Here is a 27,987-nt window from a genome sequence, read left to right on the forward strand (position 1 = left end):
CCAATTAGATCTTGAATCAAAGCTAAATGCTCTGATTTCTCAATCTCAGGTTATACTATATAAACTTGGAAGATTTACATGTAATCATATATTAGCATTTTATACTATGAAGGTTAAACCTATCATTACATGGATCTGAATCTGCCCCAATGCTATCACGATCCTTTTGGGATAAAATGGAAGGCAGATATTGGCGCTCACTTTTTAATCTCCCTACATGTGTCTCTATTGCCATTCTCAGATTCGAACTAGGGTTACTGGGCCTCATTACGACTCAGGCGGTAAGGGGTTTACGGCAGCGTAAACAGCGCCGACCCTTACCGCCTGATTCCGAGGTCCCTTAGCGCCATGGCGGATTTAACACCTGCTTTTAGCAGGTGTTAAAATCCATGGCGCTAAGGGACCATGTTGTTAATTACGTCACCGTAATTTACGGTGGCGTAATTAACGCCTTCCCCACTCCCATTATGCCCTATGGGGCAAAAATGGGAATGGGGAATGGTAAATGGGGATTGGGGACTTACCGCCCCGCCGACCTCAGAATGGGGCGGTAAGTCCGCCAACCACCATGGCGTAAACGTAGTTTACGCCATGGTGGTAAAGGTACGACCCAGGCGGTAACTTACCGCCTGGGTCGTAATGAGGCCCACTGTCTTTATTTAGTGCTGTTGCGTGGAAACTGATAGCATTTCTGAGAAAGTGCATAATATCTTTGCAATATACGGACATCTCTTATATTTTGGGACAATATCTAACATCCTCTGATCATCGGTACCCAAAGAAATGGATTAATACCGCATTAAATATTCTCATTGATGCTGATATTTCCCTTGATACTTTGATTCATAATCCAAATCGGGCCAAAATAAAATTGTACCAAAGAGATTGGATTTATACTCTGGACAAATGCTATCATCTTAAAGATTGGAATATAGCTCTTTTTGGCCAAAAGAGGTTCAGAGCCACTGAATTATATATTATTAAATATCCATCTCCTAAATTTAGAGACGATTATATGCGCTTTCGCCTTAATCTTTGGCATACCAAAGATATATTAGTCAGATGGAAATTATTAGACATCAATGAGAATGTTTGCCGATTTTGTAAAGACTGTACCTCTATTGAAACACTGAAGCATGTCATCGCTTTTTGTCCAGCATTGTCTACTATGCACTGTAAATACTTCTTGCATTGTTTTAAAGAGCAGACCATTACTGACCCTGAGGAACTTTGACTAAAAAATGTTGGTGCAAGACGAATGGCAATTAGACTAGCAACAACTGGCTTCTTAAATGAATTGTTCTAAAAAGTAATGTACTAGATAGTCATTGGTGCACAATTGTTCCTTTTATTATTGCCTGTGATGAATTTTTTGAAATTTTGCAAAAAAGTGTAATTCAAATGTATTTTTTAAAAAAATGTATTATGTGTTTATTGAAAGGTTGTTTTAATACAGCCATACAATTAAAAAAAAAAAGGAAAAAAAAAGAAAATATTTGAGCTCAGGAACTCATTTTCTTACATTTTAAGCACTGCCTGTCGGTAAAGGCGTAATTCTACAGTGTGCCTCCATTTACAGAATCTGTTAGTAGTATTTACCAAATTGCTTTTTACAATGTGTTTAACCGCAACAATTGTGATAAAGCCCTGTATGTATTAGCAGTTTAATATCAAAGTTTATGCTACTACCAATAACAATATTAAGTGGCTTAAGGAAAATAATGCAATATTAAAAATGGTGTATGTTATCTAGAGCTGGCAAATCATATTGGATATGTTCTGATGCTTTATATTGTACAGGGTAGATTATGAACTGATCAGTTTCCTGAACTTCACTTTGTTTCAGGTGCATCCATTATCTTCTCTCCTGGACATCAAGCAAAAGGTTCACCAGGCATGTAAGTAACAAGCCGACCTCTTCATTTACCAACATATGCACTTGTGGAATAAGAGTTTGAAACATCAATTAGGAACATTGTTTGTGTGACAATAAAACTCAAAAAACTCCATATAGACTGAAGAAGTCATTATCGCGGGATAATTAACAATTCCCAAGTTAAGGCCTGAGATGATGCCTAGGGTTATAAGTCAAGAAAGAGTCTTTATGGTAAACAATAATGTTCCCTCCTGAGATCTTTACGGTGTGTGCTAATAGCTATATATGTTTTGGACTTGTGGTGTTTAAGTAAAAAAAAAAGTTTAATAATGAGTCAAGTAAATAGTCAAAATAATTAGTGAATTACATGATGTTTTACTTTGTAGTAAATAACACAGTTGTGTGTATCTGATAAGCATTTTCAATGTAAACTGGACTGAAATTGAACCGTTCTTAAAATGATCATGGATTAGATGTAATGTAAAGTGAAAATGTACTATACAGTAAACAGAAATCATTTATTTCAAGTTTTATCTTTCACGTTGGGGTGTTAACATGTTGAAGGTGCAGTGAAATATGATCCTACCAGAGAGGAACACTTGGAGTAATGGCAGACATGTTTTCCTGTAGTATAAAGTACATGTCAGGATTTGTTTTGTGTTTCTACCAGCGTTGAATCTGGTTGCACAGGCAAGTGGCAGGTTGAATGTTTATGCTTCTAGGACTGATTTACTTGCTTTTTCTATTTTGACCCTTCCAGTATGAAAAGAATGCTTTGCTTTATTTTCCTTTCTGTAACAACTCTGTTTATGACTGACTCCGAGGCCTTCAATCTGGCTTTCCTCCTTCTCACTCCACAGAGACTGCTCTCTTACATGTCTCTAACTCTCTTCTCTCTTCTCAACACTCTAAGCTTTCTTCGATTCTCATCCTTCTTGATCTTTCTGCAGCATTTGATACTGTAGATCACTCTCTTCTTATGGCTTCTCTTTCTACCATGGGTATTTCTGGGTCAGTTCTTGAATGGTTCTGTTCCTATCTTTCTCAACACTCCTACTCTGTAACTTGGGATGGACACTCCTCTTCCTCATGTCCTCTTCTATATGGGGTCCCTCAAGGCTTTGTATTTGGTCCTCTCCTTTTTTCTCTTTATACTGCCCCTCTCCCTGCTCTTATTTCTTCATTCAATCCCTCCTTTCATCTGCAAGCAGATGACACTCAGATCTTTTTCTCCTTTTCCTCCCTTAATTCTGCTTTGCACTCGACTGTATCTGTCTTTCTGATGTTCAAAACTGGATGTCTTCCCACTGCCTCCACCTTAACCCTTCTAAGACTAAGGTTCTGTTTTTCCCTGCTTCAACTATTCTTCCTTCTTTTCTTTCCCTGTCTCTCTCCTTTCCTCCTTCTTCTCTCTCTTTTTCCCCATCTGCGTGCAACTTGGGCGTTATTTCTGATCCTTTGCTCTTCTTTTCACTTCACATCTCTGCTATTGTTCGCTCTTGCCGTTATGCATTATTCAACATCCGTTGTGCTTGGAATCCAAAGAAATTAACAGTAAAAAACGATTTGCAGAAAATGCTGAAAAGGGCGCTGGAAAAAAACGAATTCCAAAAACTTAGATCAAGGGGATCAGGGGTGGCAGGGGTGTCCCCCACTCCCTTTGACTGACATTCCGGGACTTCAGCAGTTGCGGGGGTGTACCCTGATTCCATAGAAAAGAAAAGCGGGGGACAAGCAAACTTAAAATGTTTTAAAAAAGGAAAGGAATGTGTTCCATGTGTGTGAAGGGAACCAACATCGCATGGGGATTCCGGAGGCGGCAGCACACTTTGCTGTGTGCTGCCAGAAGGTAAGTAAGGGGGTGGAGGAGAGGGGGTGGTCCAAAATGTCAGTGGGAGCCAAAGCTGAAAGTTATTTTAAAAAAAAAACCTTTCGTTTTTTTCTCTCTTGGTCATTTCAGATTCGTTCATTTCACAGTGATGCGTTGTGCTCGCCCCTATCGCTCTTTTCATGCCATTACACCTCTTCTTTTCTCTCTGGTTTTCTCGTGCATTGATTACTGTTCATCTCTCTTGAATGGTCTCCCTGCCTCTCATCTTCTCCCCTTCGTTCTGTTTTTGATTTGTCTTCTTTTTTCATTACTTTCTTGTTCACCTATTATATCTTCCTTCCTTTCTATTTCATTGCTCTTTTGAATCGTGTCTCCTTTATCATTTTCTCTCAATTGACTTTAATAAATGTACCCATGATCTGGCTCTTCCTTATCTTTCTTCATTAGTTTCATTCTATGTTCTGTCTCACTCTCTCAGATCACAGAATGTATTTCTTCTTACTGTTCCTAAACCTATCTCTGCCTCCTCCTATTTCCATTCCTTTGGTCTTCTGCCTCCGAAGCACTGTAACTGTCTTCCTCTTGTTCTCCGCTCTGCCACATCTTTGTATTTTTCAATTAAATCTGAAAGCTCATCTTCTATCTTCTCTTTCCACTTAAATCTGGTTGCTGTTCCCCTCATCTGTTTTGACTCATGTTGCATTATCATATTATTGTGCTGCTTTTTGGATAATGTTTGTTCAGCGCTTTTACCCAACACCGCTTTATTAATGTAATGAAATGAAATGATGGTCCATGTGTTAATACAGTCTTATCGACTGAAGGAGGGAATGTTAGATCAGGATACTGACCCTCCCATATGTTATGGGCTGAGGCGACACCGAGGGCCTTGCGTTGGGGAAGGGTTATTATCCTAAGTAGTAAGGACTCCTCCCGAGATCTATATGTCTATAAATATCTAGTAGATAGCATTATAGGTTTTGGATTTGTGGTAGTGGAGTAAAAACAGTACCTTAGTATGAAGTAAAGTAAATGTAATGTAATGTAATTTGTCATTTGTATAGCACCTTTTCTCATTGGCATGGCCTCAAAGCCCTGTAGGTGAACACCCTCGAAGGACCAAAGTGCAAGGTGTTCTAAAATTAGCATTTTAGCAGATGTGAAGGTGGGTAAGGTTGGCCAAGTCCCTACTAGCTACTCTTATTGAGCTGGATGTGAATGGGTGCTTTGAAGTCATCTGGAGAGTGTGCAAGAGTAGGTGACTCATTATGTGTCCAGCTAGACCACAGTTTTGTCATGGGAGATTGCTGTATTTTAATGGCAGATGTGTTGTGTTATGTGTCATTGAAATGTTAGTATGAATGCACGTGTGTGCGTGTGGGTGGCCTTGACTTCAGCTGTCTTCCATAAGCATGGAGTGCGATACGTACCTGTGTTGCCTGGCTAGCTTCTTGGCTTCATAGAAGAGGCACATATTCTGTCTTGTGGTTTCCTGGAAGTTATTCCTTCCTTCAATCTGTGATTACAAGGAGGTTAGTTGCTGCACCTTGTTGTGTGAAAAGTGGTTAATTAAAACCTAGGAGGTTGGGGTTCGTCAAGATGTTGGGGAGATTAGCCAAGTCTTGAGGGCCCTACGGAAGGTCAGGTGATCCTCTATTAGTTGGATGCTGAGGGGAATTCAGTTACAGATAGAGGGGGCTTTGATGGAGAAGGAGGGTCCCCCTACTCTGGTCAATTTGAAGGAAGGGATCACAAGGAGGAGTGCAGTGCCTGAATGTAGGTTTCTATTCGGTTGGTAGTGTATACAATTCTGTTAATGGTATTCTGGGCCCGTGTTGTCAAGGTCACGGTGGGTGATGCACATGGCTTTGAAAGTGGGCTGTTGTCCAACAGGGAGCCAGTAGAGGGCTCAGAGTGCAGGTTTGATGTCTTCGCTGGGGACAAAGGCAAGAAGTAACCTAGCTGCAAAGTGCTGGACCCATTGAAGCTTTATGCGTTGAAATGCAAGGGCTCCCATGTAGAGGGAATTGGTGAAATCTGGCCGAGAGAGGATGATGGCCAAGATTGCAGAGACTATGTGAGGGTAGGAGAGATAGGGGAAGATGTGCTTAAGAATGCAGAGGTGTTGGTAGCAAGATTTAAGATTTAAACACAGTGTTAATGTGGTGTGAGGGTGTCAGGTCAGCGTCCATGGTGCATCACAGGTTCTTTAATGCAATGGATGTGGAGGGAGGTTGTCTAGGGTAGATGGCCAAAGTGCGGGTTTGGTAGAAGAGAGCAGATCATGATTTCTGTCTTTCTCGGATTGGGGAGGAGGTGGTTGGTCATCATCCAACAATTAATTTCTGTAAGGCAGGATGTGAGGTCAGCGGGGTGGATACAGATTTAGGGATCTTAACCCCATAAATGCTGACCTCTATGCAAGTCTATGCAAATAGGATAAGCATACTCATCCTAAGCACTTAAGGGGTTAAAGATTATTTGATGTTGTCTGCGTAGTTGTAGCAGGTAAGGTTATGTGAGCTAATGAGATCAGGGAGAGAGCCCATGTAGAGGGTGAAGAGTAGAGGTGACAGGTAGGCACCTTGTGGGAGTCCGTTGATGACGGAATGGGGGGTCGAGGTGAAGAGAGTGAGGTGGGTGTTTTGGTATCTGTTGGCAAGGAAAGAGGAAATCCACCTTACTGCTGTGTCCCTTATGCTGAGTGAGTGGAGTCTGTTAGTGATTGATGGTGTTGAAGGCCGCTGAGAGGTTGAGGAGTATGAGTGCGGCACAGCCTCTGCATCTGAGGTGCTTTGGAGGTCATCCCAGATGGAGACTAGGGATCATTGAGTTCCACACAGGGGCCTGAAGCCAGACTGGCCGTGGTCATGAAGGGGGTTGGATTCAGTGAAGAGGCACAGCTGGGAGAAGACCATTCAGTGGGTAGGTTTGGCTAAGAAACAGATGTTAGAGATGGGTCTGTAGTTGACTGGGAGGAGGGGTTCGAGGCAAGGTTTTTTGAGGAGGGGTTTCATGTGTGATGTCTTGAATGCTGCTGGGAATATGCCTGAGGTGAGGAAGAAGTTAAGGAATAACTTGCAATGTTGCCTGCACAGGTTGAAGTGAATATTTCTTTGAGGAGGCCGAGCGGGCATGGGTCTCGCGAGGATTCCGGATGTGCAGCTGTTGGCAAGTAGCTTAAGGAATTGGGATCTAGAGATGGAAGAGAAAGAGGAGAAATGAGGTAGGGATGAGGGAGGGGTAGAGGGGTCAGGCAGGGGACTAGGTGATCAAGGTGGGAGTGCTGCTAGTTTCGCCTTACCCACTCTGATCCTACCACTACCATAAAATGGAAAAGAAAATGTGTCAGTAAATCAAATGTGGTTTTATGGTGTATAATTTAATTATTAAAGGACTTTATAACTTGAGAATTTTAATTGCAAGCTTGGTTGAACTCAAAGGTTTTAACACATGCATTCATTGTGTGTAAAGTAAAGGTAAAGAGATTCTGAATAGGAAATGTAAAGTATTTTCCACCTTTCACTTTTGTGTGTTAAATTGGATGTTTCCTGTCACAATGAAGATGCAATGAAGAAGTATATGCAAAGAGGGAGTATCTTGTTGTAAGAAATATTTCTAAGAAATTGCATTTCTTTTACTTGAATGCAGAGAAAGGCTATCTACTTTTTCTCAGCCGGCCTTGCCTTCCCTGAGACCTTAACAAGGTCTAGCCAAGAACAACAGTTTTATTGAGCCCAATATTATCATAACAACTGTCGCCAGCCCACAAGCCCTAACCCCTAACTCCAACAAGAGAGGAACAGATATGTGCACTTTGACACACTGAAACCCGCCAGCTCCCACCCACCCCCCAATATAGGCCTCTGTTTCACTTTTTCAGCATTATTGGATTCTTCAGACAATCCCACAGACACAGAATTCTCCCTCAATCTCCATTGTTGGACGATAATGACCACAGACAAAAAGAGAACTAATCCAGCCCACTACAATCACAATCAGAATCACAAAGCCTGTACTTCCAAAAGCCCTGACAGAGCCATTAGCACCCCTGTGACTTATTACAGTCTCACTTCCACTGATTGGCAACAATATGCATTCTCCAAAATAGTAAAGACAATAGTCATTCCCTACACCACTGACTCCCTTGATTCAGCCAGGTATTCAGGTCGAGGGCATTGCACATGTCCAACAGGGCAGCCCAGCAAATATATGACTGGGAAATTTTTAGGCTGGAAAATGTCTAATGTTTACAATGAAGAGCAATATTTCTAGAAATTGCTGGACAATTCTTAGAGTAAGAACAGTGTAATAGAGATTTCATTTCCTATGCTACACATTTTAAGCAGTTCATTTAAAAAAGAAAAAGTTAAGATCCTATACAAATGTTTCACCTTATCACATCAGGGTTTGTGAGACAATTTGAAAGACCATTGGCATCCGGTGTGGTGGTGCCAGCCAATCAATCAGCATCCTAAGACTGGGGGCTGAATCTGGCAATGAAGATCCATGCTCCAATGGAGCTGTATGGTGCTCCACTGTGCGCTGCCGTTGTTTCACTCATTGGCTTGCTTCTAAACAATCCCCACTCCCTCTTGCCCACGAGATCCTACACTTAAATACAACTTCCTCACATCCCTGACCCCATAAGGCTCCGTCCGTCTCTGCCATCCATGATGGCCATGTTCTGTTGGGTCCATTTGTGTTAATATCCCTGCAAAAATATCACCATACAAGAATGGTGCCATTTTTGTGCAGCGATATTAACCCATTAAACCTGCAGGGGACACCCCGCAACCTCCATATTATTTTAAAGGGAGCGGGGGACACCCCGGCAACCCGCGCTCCAATTAACCACAACAATTATCCCTACTAATAATATTGCCTATGGCTGTTCCCGATGACCATATATATAGCAATATTATTGGTGGGGATAATGTTACCTGATACCGTTCTGTTGGGCCCTGCTTCCCTTTGTTGAAAGGAAACACTACCAACTATGCTTGTTTATCAAAGAGAACCATTTATAGCATGATGCTGGGATGCTATTTGCATTAATGGCTGTTGGGGGACGCTTACCTGGTCAATAAGGCCCTTACTTTGCTTGAGTCCTTCCATCTCAGGTTAGCAGGCTATTACAGGTCATGTAATTCTGCACTGTCAGTCATTAGCGCTGTATTGTACCTTTACAACCCAAGCTTACAATTTACAGTATCAGAAACTTATGAATATGGGTTTCGAACTGAATTACAAATTAGGTGAGCTGAGCAGAGATAAGTGAAAGGGTGAGTTTTGCAATTCTTGCCTTAAAGATGACTTCTGTTTGGTTGATCCGAATCTCGGGCAAAACTAACGAAGATTGGTATAACAGAGATTCCCCTATTGAAATAGCAGAAGCAGATATCCCAGAGAACAGAGCACAATGCTTAAAAATACAGTAAGTTGAGCAGAGTGATACCATTCAATGAGGTGGCACTCCTCTTACAGCTTTTATGTATCTCTCAAATCTCCAAAATATATTCTAGAAATATTTGGGTATGTCCTCAAGACCCGACATTCCAGGAGAAGAACACACGTTCCATAAACAAAAAAAATCAGAGACTACTTCAAAGGGCAGAGTGGCCTGTATGTAACTGATAGATCACAGTTTCAAATCTTGGCTTGACCCCGCTCAGACTTTCATTTTTCTACAGTTGATACAATGAAAATGCCTAAATTGAGTCAAAATGATATCTACTGTGAAAACCAACAAGCAATTCAATTGTTTTGTGTGGCAAGAATAGTCAATTTGTTTGATCTCTTTGCCTGTCATTGTCCTTTTTAATTGTAGAATAGCTGTTGTCTGCGTCTTCGGTTGCATGGATTTTGGGATTTGGTACAATAGTGGTTCTCCCTTCAGGTGCTAGGAATACCAGAGAGTTAGATGAGCTCACTCTGGAACAGGCCATGTAAAACTGCCCATGCGAAAACTGCCAAGTCAATTCCTGCTACCTTTATAGTATGGCCCTGAAATGTTGATTTTCATGGCGAAAACAAACCTTTATGGGTAACTGAAGTCTTCTGAATTGAAACAGATATTCTGAAGGTATAAGAGGCATTTGTGGTATGAACACGGATTCCCCTTAGCCAGAACTGGTTTGCACGGTAGCGTCATTCACATTTATGTAGCAAGCTTTCACTCGCAATCTGGTGTCATTACAGAGCTTGGGTGGGTTGAGGTCCTGCATTAATATCACAGGTGTTCCCATCTTGAGAAGAAGTTTGTGTTTGGGAAGACCAGGAGGATTTGAAGTGTTCAAGAACTCAACGGGGCTGTAGCTGCGTGATCACTTTGAACCACTGAGTTCAATGATGTGTACTCCATTTGGATTTCTCCGAAAGAATTAATAATTATCTTATTGATTACAGCAGCCATACTGTTTTTTGACGTTAAAATGGCATGCTCATATAACCATTCTGTAGATTTCTCCATTAGATTATTTATGTCGGGGCACATTTTGGATTTGAGGTCTGCTAGGGTTATTGACGACTGGGCCTGGGTTGGAACGGATGACTATTTTGAGCTCAAATAAGGGATACTCTCTGTTACCAATTTTAAGACGCAGTTCAGAAACGTACTTTATAATGAATATTTAAAATGTGAATTTTTACTTTTGTAACATCTTCAGTTTGTGAGCTAGAGGTATCCATCAAACCTTCAAAATAAATTCACCCGCCTTTTCCACCTCCCTTACTGGATTTTCGGAAAATGATAAAACACATGTGTCACTATTTTTGAAGAGGAAGCTACATACCAATGTTCACATCTGAAACACCTTTGGTTTTTTAAATATAGTTATCCTCATAAAATAATTCACCTCCCCTTTTTACCACTCCAGGGACGGAATTTCCACAAATCCTTCTTTAGTGGGTGCCTAGATCATGAAAACAATGTACCTTCCAAATTTCATGTTCCTAGGTTAAGCGGTTTGAGTTGGGCATTGATGTGTAAATCACAAATTCACCCCCACCCCTTTTCACCCCTTAGAAATAGAATTTCCCAAAATTCCTTGCTTAGTGGGTGCCTACATCATGAAAACAGTGTACCTTCCAAATTTCAAGTTCCTAGGTTAAATGGTTTGAGCTGGGAGTTGATGAATCAGTCAAAAATGCACCCCCTGTTCCCCATCACAGAGACAGTATTTCCAAAAGTCCTTGCATAGTAGGTGCCTACGTCATGAAAACAATGTACCTTCCAAATGTTATGTTCCTAGGTTAAACGGTTTGAGCTGGGCGCTGATGAGTCAATCATTCAAGACTTCTTCTTTTATATATATATAGATAATGAGTTAAGTATTCTGTTTCTAATATTGGTATCTAAAGTGTGAGTCACAGATTTGAACCTCAAACAACACCCCCTTTATATTTCTGGATTCGGTAGAAAAAAGTGGTGATGAGATAGGCAAGGTTAACACACAGTGTATGCCAGTGTATAATTAAAGTGTTGTTTCTGCCCTGTGCAAGGGATTAAGTGCAGTGTTCAAGCCCAAACTCACTAAAGAGTCCAGGTGGAGTTATCTATTTTAACAATTTCTTCTAACGACAACAGTAGGTTACAATGGTTTGTTTTACAGATCAATTTTAGGGAGAACATGGATAAACATGTAGAGGATTTGCATGAGGATCGGTATGAGAGGACTTGAAATGTTCAATACCTCAAATACCAGGTCCCCAAATGTACACAGCAACATTTCACCACAGCACATCATGTTCCATCACTGAACTGTAAAAATCACTGAATGTTTGCCTGTTACGGTGTGCCACCACCATGCTCGAAAAATGACAATCATATGTCAGTAGAAATGACAACAGTACTAAATATGTATTATGCCAGGAGATGCATTTTTTAAAGGACATCATCGTTTCTGCTTTAGGCAATAAAATACAATCCGAATTGCCATAATAGCCTGTCAGTTCAATCATCTCCATGCTGTTTTCACATTGACAAGCCAGATACAAACTGCTGCAGGATATCACAAAATATCAATATCATTCCATTTTCAATGGTATCATGAATGGTAGTTATGCCACAATAAAAGTACACATAATCATGATGAAGTCTAAATTGCCCCCAGAAATTTTAATATAAATATATCAATATTATCTGTATGTCCTCCAGTGATGCATCAGTAAAAACCATAATCAATGTGTTTTACTTGGGACGATTTGGAATGGCGTTTTCCAAACTGGCACCATAATTTCCAAGCAGGCAATCTAGCTACATCTACATTGTCCACAGCAAATTCTGATACCATTCTCAAAAGTACATTGTCACTGCTGGGCTTTTAAAGCACATTCTTGTCCTGGTAACCACAAAGCCTTGAGAAAGGTGGGATGCCAGCTTCAATAATTCTATGCAGGATTTTCCACAATAAAGTATATTACCATGCTGGTTTTTGGACTCCACATTCTATATCCTCTTACGTTCATACACAGGATCCCGAACCACCCATGTCACAAATTAAAGCCACAAAAATAGAGGTTTTTTTTTTTTTAATAATCAAACCCCTAGAACTCTGCATCATAAGTGGCTGCTGATACGGCCATACAAGTATTTGCCTCAAATTATGTTTTAACTGAATGGGTGGAAAATCACAAATTAAAGGGGGGATGCCCCCTACCCTTTGGCCCAAAATAGCAACATTTGTATAGAGTTGCTGTCCTCTCTATCTATACGCCACATGATAATTTAGTGTTCCTTCACCATGCAAGGGCTTTTGCTTTAGCAACATTAGCTACCAAACCCTTAGCATGGCAGTAGTCGACAAATGCTGCCAGTCCCCTGGCCAGATCCATCTCCATCCTGGCCAAAATAATGGCATCATTCATAAAAAATAAGTGTGGGATGTGGGTAGAACCCATCAGAACAAAATAAGCCCCAAGCATAATTAAATAAGGATTTAAGCCATTAATAAGTAAATAGCGTGTTGGTACGAGCACACACTATAGGCTCATGCCCTTTTTAACCTGAAATCCCCTCCTTTCCAAAACGGAGTGTTGCATAATTATCTTGGTGGATCAGCCAAATACCCTTAATAAGTTTGGGGGGACCCTTAGCCCAAATAGCATCTTCCAGAATCTGTTCCTATCTACAAAGACAAAAGTGTTTGTTAAATGTACAAAGACTGCATATAGGATGCCACACTTTCAACTCAAAATATTTCATCTTGCTGAGGGAAATCCCAAAGCACTGTTGAACCATTCCGATTCCCCCTCGGTAAACCACCTGTCCAAGTGCTAAAACATGTTTTCCCTCATCCACTTCTGCAGACAATTAAGGGCCTATTAACCAAATAGTTTAGCCACGTCAGTTAAAGAAATTTGCCTATGATTTTCCGGGCAAGAATAATTGGCACCAAATCTGCTCCTTTCCAAGATTTGCAAAACTTACTTTTAGACAAAAAGGCATTAAGCTCTTGCGGTAAACATGGAAGCCAGTTCTTGGGTCTGGAGAGATAAAGGTATTTTGAGGTGCAATCCATGCAAGGGGTCTTTCCTACTTTTTCTGAAGCCACAGTCTCTTAAACTTTCTGCGAGTCAAAGATTGTACCTAGAAGCTCTAACAACATAGCCTGGGTAACTAATTCAGCATTGCCATCTGCATAAACCACACTAAGTACATATAACAAGCTGAAATGTGTTTCCCAGTCTGAAGCTGACACAACCAAAGGTTTCCAGGGTTTTGCCCCAGTCATCCCCTAGGCTACCAATTCATATCCTTAGCGTTCTTATTGTATGTGACCTCTTCCAATTTGGCCTATGCTCGATTCCTTCCCTGCTTTGCTTATTGTTAACTAACCTTGTGTCCAACTTTCCACCCTGTCACAACTGTGGGGTTTCTCTTCCCAACTCCCCCCTTATAGAACACACAGAACCTCTTTCTTCGTTCTTCTGCAATCACCAGCAGAGCCTTGTTTTTTTCTCTTATTGTAACCTTATCTCTCACTCTAATGCCTACTTCCTGATAAATCAAAGGCTAAAGTGAGCAATCCACCACCACATAAGCTTCCTTAACCTCACCTGAAGAGGTTTCAGGTTATAAAATGTGTTCTTTTATTTTCCAGCCCTGACTCATACAGATTGGGTAAATGCTCTTTCATTTTTGCTTGTCACTTTGGTAGCCAACCTTTATAACTTGAATAGCTGTTTTTATTAATATGTAACCTATTTTACATTGGTTCTTTTAATAGGAGAATGTCACCCAATGAATACCACCTCTACAGCAATCAACACCAACATCTGGGACAAGAAACAATGCTTCAATCTGAATTATTTCATGTGATTAAAATGAAAAACTTGGTAAAAAAAATAGAAGTTGTCACATAACTCACAATTCTGGGGAAGTCACCTCAGACTGCAATGAAACACAGGTTAACACTACAGCCCGCCTACCTTTGTCTCACTAATAGTTGTATCTAAACATATAATATCAATGTACCTTTGCTTATTTATACAAACATACATTCATGCATGAATATATATTTATACTGTTTCTGGAATGTTCCATATGACTGTGCTAGGCTAGTATTGGTATTTTGATATACTTGTTTGGGTAAGCATGACAGTGGGCACAATTATATTTTTTTATTTGTGAGAATGTGACAAATTCAATTAAATAATGTGGGTTTCTGTCGTGTAAAAGACAGTGGTGCTATCAATATATGCAAATAATGCTAATTTCAGGACATAATTCAGCCCTTTTTAGAAATACATTTTTCAGTAGGATGAATATCTAAGAAGAACATGAATTCCCAATAGGTAATTTTAAATACACATTTTTAAATTAGGTTTCTGCTGTACATTTGACATTGTGAAATATTGTCCTCAACGGCCGGATCACTCATTAGTTACTGAGCATCTCTTCCCGAAAGATAATTTACCTGGCAGGTGGCTGATTAATGGTTTCTTGTGTGTATTAGATAGTTAAGGAATGCTTTTAAACATGATATGCAGAGTTTATTCATTTAACTTAATGCGAATTGTGAAAGGCTAATTAATCTTACCAGCTATTTATTTCTTGACAAACTCATTATCTTGACAGTCAATCAACATTTGATAAAGTGATGTGGCCATCAAAACAGCTTAAACATTCAAAACCATCAATGGATTCGTTTTCAAATCACTATACTTACATCTTAATGTAATTGTGTAAGCTTGTTAGAAACACATACCTCACATTAATAAAGACAGCTATTGCATGTATCTTACAGACATTGTTGGTGGTAAATCAGTAAAGGTCTGTAGATCATCATGAATTCAATTCATTTGCACGTCACTGGTTACAGTTTCATAGAATCTCAATATGGTACACAGTGCTTTCTGTCACAGATAAAATGATAAATTGCATGGCATCAATCATGTTCATATATAATAATGAAGTTTCACTGAAAATATATAACTGTTATTCGGGTGTGATTTGGAATAAGTATTTTGGCTATCATTCCCTCATAGAGCACTGGAATCGAAATAACACTGTTCTTTAGATTTCATCTTCAAAGGGGTAGAACATATGGAAATATTTCTGAATTATGTCTTAATTTCAATAATATTTCTACAGATCACATGGTCAAGGTTTATGAAACAAAAGTCTCCTCAAGTGCGGCATTTGGCTCAGTAGTTTGGGCATATGGTGACTGCTCTTTGATCCAAAATGTTGAAAATGATTTTCTAAGATGCTTCTTAGGCCTCTTTGGGACAGACTCAGTTGTTCTGATCCATGAAGAGATATGATTTGATAGAGAACATCTTTGCAATAAATGCCTTTATTCAATAGGGAACCATTAGGATTAGGGATTTGTTAGATCTAACAAAAACATTCATCATGATTTGCTGTTGTTTGATGTATTACATCTTATTCCTTTGTTGAATTTTGTAAAAATGCATTCATGCAGTATATATATATATTGCGAGAACTGGTCTGAAACATCTACATCTACATCTGATTCTGAGTAATGCTAGTAATGATAAATTAATTGTGCGCAACTCTTTCTTTGTTTAAGACCATTGTGATGAATCCTGCAGAGTCCTCACAAAGACCCTACCTAAAGTCTCCTCCAAATGTGGCCAGGGAAAGGCTGCTGCTACCTGATCTACCTGATCCTAACCCTGAGATTGGTATTAGCCAGGAGCATCACCTGGGAGGAGAAGGGCCCCAAAGGAATAGGAGGACTCTTTTGGGAGGGACGCAGTATTCGTCTTCCTCAGAGGGAGATATTTCTGTGATACCCGAGAATGTAATTGCTTGTTGTCAGACTCTGTTGGTTGTAAACACTGTCATAATCAACATAGGCGACAGAACCTTGATACTCTGAATTCTTATGCGTCTGATTCTCCCTTGAAACTGAATCAAACATTTATCAAGAGTAAAACCTCCCTTCACAAAGTTGCAAACATTTATAGTAGTGACACCCCTTGTAAACAATGGGGAGAATGATAGATTTGGACATCAGAACATTACTATATTAAATTCTGATGAAGCTAACTCTCCTTTTATTTCAAACCAATAATTGAGCCCTTTTAAAAGTCTTGTTGGGGGTATAATTAATGATATGAGTGAAAGGATTAAAGCTGAAGACAATATTCAGAATAAAATAAGTCATTTGAACATTGGGGACATCAAGTCCCACAAGACCCAAAGTGCTGGGATGAGGAAAAGGGACTCAAAGGCGCAGTCTAGTGGTTCTAATGACTCACTTCTGAGTGGGACTTTTGAAAATATAATACCCCCTCAGGTTCAGGCCATTAGAACCACATAAGAGGTGGAGTGGTTGCAGAGACTCCAAGTTGCAGTGGAAGCAGAGGAAGAAGGGGATCAGAGCTGCCAGAGTCACCACTGTTTGCAGAGCAGATAATGGTCCCGAGAGGGTCTCTACCCATAATGGCATTCTGTCTTGATTTTTAGGTTCTTATAAGATTTTGCCTGGTTATATTTCTACAACTGAATGGAATTAATTTACATTGTACGAAGCATGTGATATCAAGAACTGTACCTCCTGAAGTACCGCTTGACACTGAAGGCGGGGAAACACGCGTCGAGGTTCAGAAAGGTTCAGAAAGTATTCATTTGTATACACTATGTAACTCCTAGAAAGGAGAACATTACTTTTGGTTTAATTTGGATTTTCAGTGAATTTCAGAGATCTTTCACAATTAATCATCAGTGAAACTAACTGATAGATTAAACTATTGAGCTGTGTTAACCCTCAGACTCTCATTGAATCATTCAGGCTTTAGCGCAACTTGGGACCTTCATTTTTCTTAACAAGTTAACAATAACGATCATTAACAAAACTAAGAAGGAGCCATATTGAAGCAAGCTAATTATAAGCCTTATTGCCAGAGTGAAGAAGAGGCAATAGTTGGAAAATACCTCAACAAGCATGTGTAAGCCAAAAAAGACCTAGTGTGCAAGAAAGACATTTTCAGCATTTGATAAAAGTGGGAAAAAAAGAGTAGCAGGAGAGAAGCCCTCCTGATAGAAAGTATTCAGAAGCAGAGGAGCATTACCTGCATTTCATGTGGCAATCGCAAGAGTGGAACAAACAGCACCAATGTGAATCATGTTTTCCCAGAAGAAATATTAAAGTTTGATGTTGTTGAAAGTCAAAGCTTTAACAAATGGTTTGAAGTGAACCTCACCACAGAAGTACTTGTAGTAGTCTTAGGAGCCTTTTGTCCTGGCAGGTGAGTATACCAGGAAAGGGACTTTTTAGCGGTAGTCCTGGCAGGTTAATGGACCAGGATGAAGTCATTGAATTAATATGTTGTGGTTAAATGTTGAGAAGAGGAAGAAGTGGCAAGACCACAAACATATTTTGTGAACTGTTGTGAATAATCCTAGCAAAACATTATTGTTGACACAGATGGATATGGAAGTGTTTTTTTTCTACGAACATTTGAAGTTGTGTAGAACTCTTCGCTACAAGTGGAGAGATAAAGACTTGTCATCTAGTTGGACTGTTGGTCAAAGTCCAAGAGATAAACTTTGGAGCAAGAAGAACTTTATAATAAAAACTTGGTTGCAATACAGAACTTTTCTGTTTTGAACTGTTGATTGAAATACCTGCTTTGAATTTGTGGAAGGGGATCCAACCCAGGTTACAAGAATACACAGTTATTAGTTTTATGTTGAACATAACCATTATTTTTGTTATGTGTCAATTGCCATATATTCCCTTTATGAGTTTGATGTATGCATATGTGTGAGGGACAGATGCCTTTTGTTAGAGTGTTTCCTTCAGTTTATTTGATAGGCAGGGAAATCCTCTTTAGGGTAGGGAGAGTGAGGCATTTGTCAAACCCTTTTGAGTTAATACAATGGCATCTTGTGACAAACCTTTACCAAGTTGTCCACCTCACATTTCTGACCCCTCACTCCATACAGTATACAATTCATTACCTATTGGAAGTAGGGCTTAAGCAGTCAAAGCCTAGCTTGTAGGCATGCAAACAAGATAAGTTAATACAGTTATAACTTTGATTATAGGGCTCTCCTGACTGATGCATGGCTTAATTAATGTATATAGCTTAGATTCAGGAAGAAGGCACAACAGTGTTATTCACTGAAAATCCTGAAGTGGAAGGGTTTGCTATTTGATAACCATTAGGGTTACCGTGGACCAGAATGTTACAGAGTTTGTCAAGACTGATTTATTTTCATATGCACTCAGTAGTTACCCCTATGGGATGTTGAGGCACTCACTGTTCAATTGCAATGCTTGACGCCTTGGTTTTCAGTTCAGAAGCCAAATTCAAACTCATTGGCACTGACAGAGATGGCCCTGATACAAAGCATCATTAATATTGAGATTTATATTGGAGTCGATAGATGTGAATCCCAGCCACCATATAGGCACAGGATCAAAGAGCATTCTTCTCAATTCTTCACAGTCTGCTGCTTAAGTCTGGTTTTGGAAAAAAAAAATATAAGTTTGAGTCAAAATGCAATACACCAATACAGACAGATCCTCATAGATGGGACTGTATATCTCTACCCAGGTCCAGGTTGTGAAGTGCCCGGGTTGATATCTTGCATTAATGCATCTTTAGCTGTTTCTGAGCTGAGCTGTCTCAGTGTCAGTGACTGCCTTTGTCTTGGATTTTCTATTCTCCCAGGGTTACAGGTGACTGTGGCACTCTCTTTTGCATATTGTACAGAAGTATGGTTCTTGTTATGTAAAAGACAAGTTATGTTATGTAAAAGATAAGTATGTTATGCACATGACAACATTAAGTATATATATATTTATATATACATTCAGTAGCTTTGTTTAGTCTGTGTATTATATGCCTGACTCTGAATGTATCTGAATAAGCATGTGAGGTAGAGACATTCTAGAGTATAGAATCCCTGTGTTTGTTGTTGCTCAAGTGTTGGCAGTTAAGCCTGGTTTGCTGTATTGGTTGGGGGTCTTATACAGATGCTCCTAAGCATGTCAATAAACCACTTCCTAACATGAGAGAACTTTTGAGTCGCATTGGTAATGCAAAGTTCTTTGCAAAACTAGACATGGCGAGTGCCTATCATCAGATCAATTTGGATGTTGAGTCTCGGAAACTAACTGCTTTTATTACGTATGAAGGGATATACCAATTTCGTCTGAAATGGGCATCCTCAGCATTTCAAAAAGTCATGGATAAATTGTTGAGAGATGTCAGTGGAGTATGGTGCTTTCAAGATGATGTGCTCATATGTGGGAAGAGTGAGGAAGAGTTGAAAGTAAGGGTTGAGGTGGTTTTGCAAATCTTCAAAGGAAGAGGCATAAAGTTGCAAGGGGAGAAGTGAGTTTTTACGACTCGCGTGGTAGAATATTTGGGTCATGAAATATCAGAGGAAGGATTGAGACCGAAAAGAGATTTGGTAGACGGTATTCTGAAAGTGCAATCACCAAAGAAAAAAGCGGAGTTTGAATGGAACAAGGAGTGTGAGAGAGAATTTGAAGAGATTAAAAGAAAAATTGACATGGCAAAACCCTTAGCAATGTATGACACGAGAAGGAAGACCATTCTGTCTTTAGATGCCGGTGATACAGGCATAGGGGTTGTGATGTCACAACCAGGAGTAGATGGCACAGAGGCAGTGGTGATGCACGCCTCACGCATGTTGAAAGGTGCAGAACTTAACTATTCTGTCCTCGAGAAGGAAGCCTTAGCGTGTCATTGGGGCATAGAAAAACGTAAACATTTTGTGTGGGGTCAGGATTTTATACTAAGAACTGATCATAAGCCACTGAAGTCAATTTTTGAGAGTAAAGGCCTTGACAAGGTCTCGAGGTGGGTTGCCTGCTGGGTAACAAGACTACAGTGTCACAAATTTACCATAGAAGTGGTTTCTGGCAAGGAGAATGTACAGGCTGATCATGCTTCTAGAGTAAGAATGGAGGAGGGCAAAGGTGATGAGAGTAGCAAAACTGTTGAGGCAGGTAATATGGTTTTTGCAACCGTGGAAGGTGTCATTCAAAAGGAAGAGTGGACTCGAGTGTTAGAGTCTGATGAAATGTGGAATCGGATTATGACTTTTGTCAAAGAGGATTGGCCATAAAAGAGGCTACTGTCTGGCAAGGAGAGATCACTATGGGAAGTGAGGTTTGAGTTGTCAGTTAAGGATGGGTTATTATATTGGTGGGATAAGTTGGTTGTTCCTGGATGCTTGAGGGAAAGATTGATAAGATCTGCACATCAAGGGCATATAGGTGTGTACAAGACTAAAGAAGTAATGAAAGCTGTCTACTGGTGGCCGTGGTTTGATCGTGAAGTTGAAAGAGTGATTGGGGCATGTGCTGACTGTATAAAATCAGGTAAGAACTTATCAGCTGTGTCTCAGCCGATGGGGAAGATATATGCAGCTAAGGGAGTTTGGCAGGATTTAGCAATGGATGTTTTGGGCCCGGATGACATAGGTTTGGGGCGAGGAAGTTTTATCCTTGCTTTGGTTGACATGTTTTCGAGGTGGACAGAATTCAAAGTCCTGAGAGAAATAACTTCTCAACACATTGTAGAATTCTTAGAAGGTATATTTGAGAGGGAAGGGCTACCCAGGAGTAGCCTTACGGACAATGGTCCACAATTCACAGGGAGATTATGTGAAGAATATGTCAATAAGTGTGGGATTAAGCACAAAAGAACTCTGCTATATCATCCACAAGGGAATGGTATGATTGAGAGAGTGAATCGATGTACAATGGAAGCGATCAGAGGGGCGAATGCTTGTGGCATGGACAGAAAAGTGGCTGTGAAATAGCGTTTGTATGCGTTGCGAATGGCACCCTTTATTGAAACGGGTGTAAGTCCCTTTGAATTTATGAGAGGCCGAAAAGGGAACACTTTGGTCTCACCAGCTTGGTTAGGTAGGGCAAGAGAGACTGGTGTTGTCGTGGATGATGTGAGAAAAAGGATGGATGCCCGCAAAGACAAGTGGGTGAAGAAAATAAACGAGAGGTATCCAACAAAAAAGACCATTGTTGAAGTAGGGGATCTGATTAGGATAAGGAGAGCCGTGATTCCAAAGAAAGGAGAGCCTCTTTATTCTGATCCTGTTAGAGTTGCCCAAGTGTTTGAAAATGCTGTGAGATTGGAAAGTGGGCAAGTGTGGAATATGTCTAGAGTTGTAAAAGTGAAGAAGTAAAACCAGCATAAGGTAATCGTTGTGAATAGTTAAAATGTCATGCTACAAAATTGTTTTTTTTATATAAGGGAGGGGGGTGTGTTATGTAAAAGACAAGTTATGTTATGTAAAAGACAAGTATGTTATGCACATGACAACATTAAGTATATATAAATTTTCAGTAGCTTTGTTTAGTCTGTGTGTTATATGCCTGACTCTGAATGTATCTGAATAAGCATGTGAGGTAGAGACATTCTAGAGTGTAGAATCCCTGTGTTTGTTGTTGCTCAAGTGTTGGCAGTTAAGCCTGGTTTGCTGTATTGGTTGGGGGTCTTATACAGACGCTCCTAAGCATGTCAATAAACCACTTGTAAAACTTACCTGATGTGGTTACGGACACAACAGTTCTGGCCAACGCTTGGACATATTGCAGGTTTAAAAGGTCCCAAGGAGGCACACGTCTAATGTTGGTGGAATAAGAGGAGGTGCAGGTGAGCCCCTGCACTGGGTAGCAGCTCAAGAGTTACTCTCAATAGTGAAGGAAATACAAGGAAGAGGTGCCAGGTAACAACCTTGAGGGATAATTGTAGCTGTGGTCTCGTAGATTGTAAGCCATAAATCAGTCAGGTCTCTGTTCTCCCAGAAGTAGTAGCATATCATAGACCTCAGTTAACAAGCTTAACGCACACGATGGTTGATGCTTTTTCCTGGCTAGTCAAGCTGTGATAATTCCATTGAGTTTGGGTCCCTAAGGTACCAAGAGGAGTTTTCATCTCAGGAGTGTCTTAAGGAGTATTGGACGTGTTAATCAGGTTAGGCATCATGTTCCATTTGACTAAAATGATAAGGCCATTCTCTCTCTGTGTATATACATTTCATTTCATCTGTAAAACTCAGGACATCCTGTGCTTCTTCTCCCATCTGTTCCTCTGGCCCTTCTGAGGCCACCTCTACTCTCTCCTTCTCTGCCTTTCCCCTGTTCTCCCCAGACAAGGTTTCTAGACAAGTCCAATCTATGAAGGTCTTGTCAAAACAGGTTCTCCCGTGTTCCTCTAAAACCATCAAGGACCACATTGACACCCTGGCTCCTGCTTTGGCTGACTTCTGCAACCACACATTTGCCACTGGAGTCTTCCCTTCCCCCTGAAGCACTCCTTTGTGCACCCTCTTCTTAAGAAACCCTCAGCAGACCCCTCCTGCCCTTGAAAGGCTGGCCATCTCCCAGCTTAATCTTCACACTGAATTGGTTGGTTGTCTCCATGGCCTTCAGTCTGGCTTCAGAGCTGCCAGAAGCATGGGAACTTTTCTCCTGAACATCCGTGAATACCGGCTCTCCAACCTTGACTCCAATGCCCCCTCTGTCCTCATCTTACTTGATCTCTCTTCTGCATTTGACACGGTCAACCATGCAATCCTGCTCAACCGCCTCTGTGATAACCTGGGTACCACCGATCAGGCCCTGGCTTAGCTGACCTCTTTCCTCTCTGATCGGCCCTCCCAGGTCCAACTTGGTCCTTCCTCTCCTCTAGCTCTATCTCTACCTGTGGTGTTCCCCAGGGGTCTAAGCGCTCTCCGTGGCTGTTCAACCAATACTTGGCACTTCTTGCCCACCGCATTGCCGCTCTCTGCCCCAACTTTAAGTGCTATGCGGATGACACTCAGATCATCTTCAGGCTCCCTTCCACCAGCTCTTCTCCTTCTCTCAACTCTGACTGTCTGCTATCCAGGAGTGATGTGCCGCCAATGATCTCTGCCTTAATGCCAGTAAGACTGAGATTCACCTCATCAACACACCTGCTCCCTCCTTTCCTGTTGCTGTCTGGCTGGCCTCTCTTTGCCCTCTTCAAACTCCCACCTGTGAGGCTAAAAACCTTGGTGTCATCTTCCAATTCACTCTCTCCTTCTCTCCTCACATCTCTGACGTCTCTAAGAAGTCACACTACCAGCTGCATCTCCTCAGAGGTATTCTTCCTTTCCTCTCCTTTCTCCAGAAGATCACTGTATCCAGAGCTCTGCTTCTCTCTATGCTGGACTACTGCAACAGCCTCTTTTGTAAATCTACCTGCTTCTACTCTCCACCCTCTGGAACTCATCCAGAACAGGACTGCGAGACTTGTCCTTGGCCTCAAGCCCAGGGGATCGCATCTCTTCGGAACTAAAATCTCTGCACTGGCTCCCAGTGGCTGCGAGGATTAAGTTCAAACCCCTCTGCATTATCCACAGGGCCTTCTGGTCCCTAGGGCCTCAATACCTTCAACTCTCTCTTCCTAAATATATTCCTTCTTGAGGTCTTCACTCATCCGCCTCCAACTCCCTCAGGGTCAGTCACTTCTCCAAGCAACAAGTTGGTGGTAGATCTCTTTCTTCGGCTGGGGCCTCCCTCTGGAACAGCCTCCCTGCCTCCCTGAAACTTGGGGAGAACCATCTTCTGTTCCGGAAGCACCTCAAGACCTTCCTGTTTGCTTCTGCTTTCTCTCCTCCTCTCCCCTGCTGAACTCCCGACTCAAACTGCAGTGGCCACCTGGCTACCCCCTCTGATCTCGGGCCCAGGTCCCCTTCCCCGCCAGCTGCACACCTGCACTGCCTCCCAGGCAACCCCTGCACTTGGGAGTAGTTTCTGTATTCCTAGAGTCCCCACCAGCTCTTGACACCTTAAGTCTGCACTTACTCCTGCACTTGCCACTAGCTGGCCACACTTTTACCTATTGTTTTTATTTATTTTATTTATTCTTTACTGTTGTTCCTATGTATTGCATTGCCCCATTCCCCTACCCCCCACACTTACCCTTTCCCCCCTCCCCTGCACTTGCACGATCCCAATTTTATTTGGCCTAGTAAGATCATTGTCTTTGTCTTCCCTCTGTTGCCCCTCCCTTTCCTCGTCGCGCCTTGAAACACATGTGTATAGGTGCGTTTCAATTGCCATATCATATCATCATATCATATCATTGGGGTGAGCTCTGTTTAAATATCACAATATTAAGTTTCCAATGATTCAAATGTTTTTGCTGCCTCCTAATCTGTGGTTGTCAACACATTCAATATTTTTGAGCTTTCTTCTACACAAACTCACTGGACGTTGACATACCCACAATTTCAGAAATGACAGTCGCAGTGATCAAATCTTCCTTCAGAGAGGCAAGTTATAATTGCATATCTTCAAATCCATGCTACACTCACTCTAACCATACTAACAATATCTAGCTGCAGCAGCATGCCAGTTGGTTTTAGAAGGGACATATGTTAGGTATATAAACAGGGTACAGCAGTTCAGTACCTGAAATCAAATAAAATTGCCACCTTCCAGAGTAGGCACCTTGCAGCCTGGCAGTGCAGGCTACTTTATGAGATAAATCCAGGGAATGTGTCCCTTCTCCTCAAGGGGGAGCCACTCCCTTTGAGACTAGGGGGGTGAGCCCACTATGCAAACACTCCCTAAGGGACAGGGCAAGTGGGATCTCTCAGGGGGTGACCCTCCTTAGGGGGCAAAGAATCCCCAGGTGAAATGTTTATGACTTCTCCCTTAACACAGGAGTCCAATTGTTTGTTTGATAGAAGCGGGGCTGAATACAATAATAATGTACAGCAACATTTAACTGTGCTTGGCTCAACTGCTAACCCCACCTTAATGCCAGAAAGATGAAACCAATGGTAGTGCATCTCTTGCTGCAAAGAGGAATGTAAAAGGGGTGAGACCCTTGCCTGTCAGAGGAGAGCCGACCATGGTGAGAGACTCAAGCTGAGCAAGGCTGCACGCAACTGTATCGCCAGACCAATCCAGCCTGGAGGCAGAACCACATCAAATTTGTGTTGTTTGTGGAGGAATCCTGGAGCCCAGAGAAAGTCTGCCGAGCACCCAGGTCACATACAGAACGAGGCCGAACCAACATAGACAGTGCTCACTGGCATGCACAAACCATGACTCCCGGATAGAGAACCACTGCGAGGGAACCAACCACCCAAGAAGCACAGTTCAGAAACTACCGGAGCAGCTGCCTCCCCCGATGAAGAATGCAGTGAAAACGCAGGTGCACACCTAATTCTGAGGAGGGCAGCAGAGCTCCAATGCACTTCAAGCGGGGGTGAGGGCAACACTAGACAGGCCGAAGAGCCAGAGAGTTCCATGTGGGGCTACACAACACATAAGAGTAATAGAAATAACCAGCAGGGGTGAACGTGTATCACGATCCAACGAGGGGGTAAGTACCACCAAAGAATCAAAAGGTCTAAAGGACAAGAGAGCCCAGTCCGGGCCGTGAACAAAAGCCACTCACAGAGTGTAGGAGACCATGTTAAGTCAAAACTCCCCATAGAGTTAGAAGGTCCATGCTGGACTAATAAAGTACATTGCTACAAGAGAAATTAAATACCCTGGGGGGGTGAACAAGGGACACCACTTACAAAATTTAATGCAAAGTAATTTGCCAAGTCAGAAGGAGTTTTTCAGTTTGTGATAACAAGTCTGGAAGACTTTGGATTTATTATCGAAGCGGTGTATCTGTGCTCTACCCATTATGCCTAGGAGCTTGGCCGTGCTCAGTGTTCAGCATGGTAAGCGTTCCGCTTCTACTGGCCGGAATAAAACCATTTGGCCAGTGTGAGGCACGCACAAAGTCATGTGCCAAGTCAGAAGCAGTTTTGAAGGCTGAGCTAACATGACTTTAGATTTTGTTATTGGAGTGGTGTATCTGTGATCTACTCAGTATGCCTGGGAGCTTGGTCGTGCTCAACGTTCAGCATGATAAGCGTTCTGCTGACTGCTACTGGCCATAATAAAACCATTTGGCCAGTGCGAAGAGCACACAGAGTCGTGTGCCAAGCCAGAAGCAGCAGTTCTGCGGGTACAATGATTTGGATTTTAATCTCTGAAGGTAAACATTTATTAGCATCTCTTGTTAATTTCTGAAGTTTTGGACCAGGGGATCGAGTGGTAGGTGAACTCTGTGTTGTTTGTTACAATCAGTTTGAAGGCTGCTTTTGTTCGTAGTTTGTTACAGTGATACGTATCGTAATCACGTGGTTTCCTGTCTGAAACGCAGGGAGTTGGACCTTCATTTATGCCGCTGTGATTGCGTACCTTTTATTTACATTTGTATTTATACACGTTGACTGTGGCTGGAGTTTGCCCTGGCACACATATCAACTCATTGGATGAATTGTGAGCTTTTAATCAGCACAATCAACTTTTATGTTTGCATTCGGTGTGTCATATCTTAAGACTACGGTGCCGATCCAACATCACTTAGTAAATCAGAAGTGGTAAATACAGAACAATATGGGAGAACAAGTGGATAATTAAAGAACATCCATCTATGACTTAAGGAACAGGGCTAAAACAGGAGTGGCAACCACCCTCACACAATCAGATGCATCCACAGCCATCTCCCTTGCTATAGAAACACCATTACCAGTGTCCCTGATCACAACTCCTAAACCCACATATCAGGAATTGGTTGTACCTACACCACTACCACCTGCCAAGACAGTTGCAGCCGAATTGCTGGTGATAAGAGTGAATACCAACGTACCAAACTCAATTGCCTCATACTTTTCCGCACTTCAAGTAATTGATTCTAAACAACCTGGTTCATCTGGTCTTAGTGGGGATTTAAGTACTAAGAATACCTTTCCACCATCACAAATGCGCTTGGTGACTGATCAAGGATTAATTGTGGTGTCAGTGGTTCTTGATGAGCGATCTGGGACAGAAGATGCATTTTAAATACCCCACCAATTTTTTCGGAAGCTGCAGAGACGGCCTCGGACTCTTCTGTCACCTCATACTCTTCCACACCAGCCCCCGCACAACATAAGCGTTTATCCTCAATGATCAAGTGCATTCACCAAACAGTACTAAGGGCAACAGACCCAATATTATTTGAGCTAAATCAGGTGCTGAGCTCCATATTTTACCTATTTGAGAGCATGTAGCATGACTCAAATATGCAATTGTCTCTCTTGGATTTCATTTTGGCTAAGTTAAGTCATGCTAGTATGAGTATGGAGGGAGCTAAAGTTGATATAAAAACATCTGAGTGGCTAAGACTGTAATATATAATGGCCCACTAATCGAAATTGAAGGATTTACAAATTCAAGAATCACATATGGAGAACAAACTAAGTTAAGCAAGACTTTGGTGAGGAAGTCCAGAGTCCCATTTATGTACAGAAAATAAAATAACTTGTTTGAACTGCACGAGCAGACCAAGGCCTGAAATACCAAGAGGAGAATGTGAGAGGCATTTGAGAGTGGGTCAAGCACCAGCCAGCATAAGCCAAGAAAGGGGTGTTAAGAAAACACTTCTTCAGGCTAAGTACTGTTTTCATTATAAGTGGTAGGTCCAGTCAACAGGGTAGAATAGGTTTGGACTGAGGACACAGTTTATTTGTGTAAGACGCCCTGAGGAGCACCCTTTTGTTATTTTCTAGAACAGGGAAACATGTCCTCTTGCGTGTCTCCTATGCCTGACTTCCCACAATGCCTAGTATAAAAAGAAAAGGTTACAGGGTGGAGCACCTGCCCTAGGACCTTGAGGCACACATCAGGGTTTGCATCCTTCACAAGCTCCATGGGTTAGCAATCATGACACAAACATTAAAACAGACAGGGAAACCTGACAGAGAAAATACTAAATGTAG

General features: G+C 41.5%; 1 protein-coding gene across 2 annotated transcripts in view; it reads left to right on the forward strand.

The window, feature by feature from the left end:
• Positions 1-27,987, forward strand: part of TECRL (trans-2,3-enoyl-CoA reductase like) — a 1,221,034-nt gene that overhangs the window by 145,873 nt on the left and 1,047,174 nt on the right. For both annotated transcript variants that reach the window (XM_069626096.1, XM_069626097.1), the window contains one exon: positions 1,847-1,898. In XM_069626096.1, coding sequence (XP_069482197.1) covers positions 1,847-1,898 — 52 coding nt within the window. The remainder of the gene's footprint in view (positions 1-1,846; positions 1,899-27,987) is intronic.

Source organism: Ambystoma mexicanum, chromosome 6p (assembly GCF_040938575.1).
Source record: "Ambystoma mexicanum isolate Mex_15411 chromosome 6p, UKY_AmexF1_1, whole genome shotgun sequence".
Lineage (NCBI taxonomy): Eukaryota > Metazoa > Chordata > Amphibia > Caudata > Ambystomatidae > Ambystoma > Ambystoma mexicanum.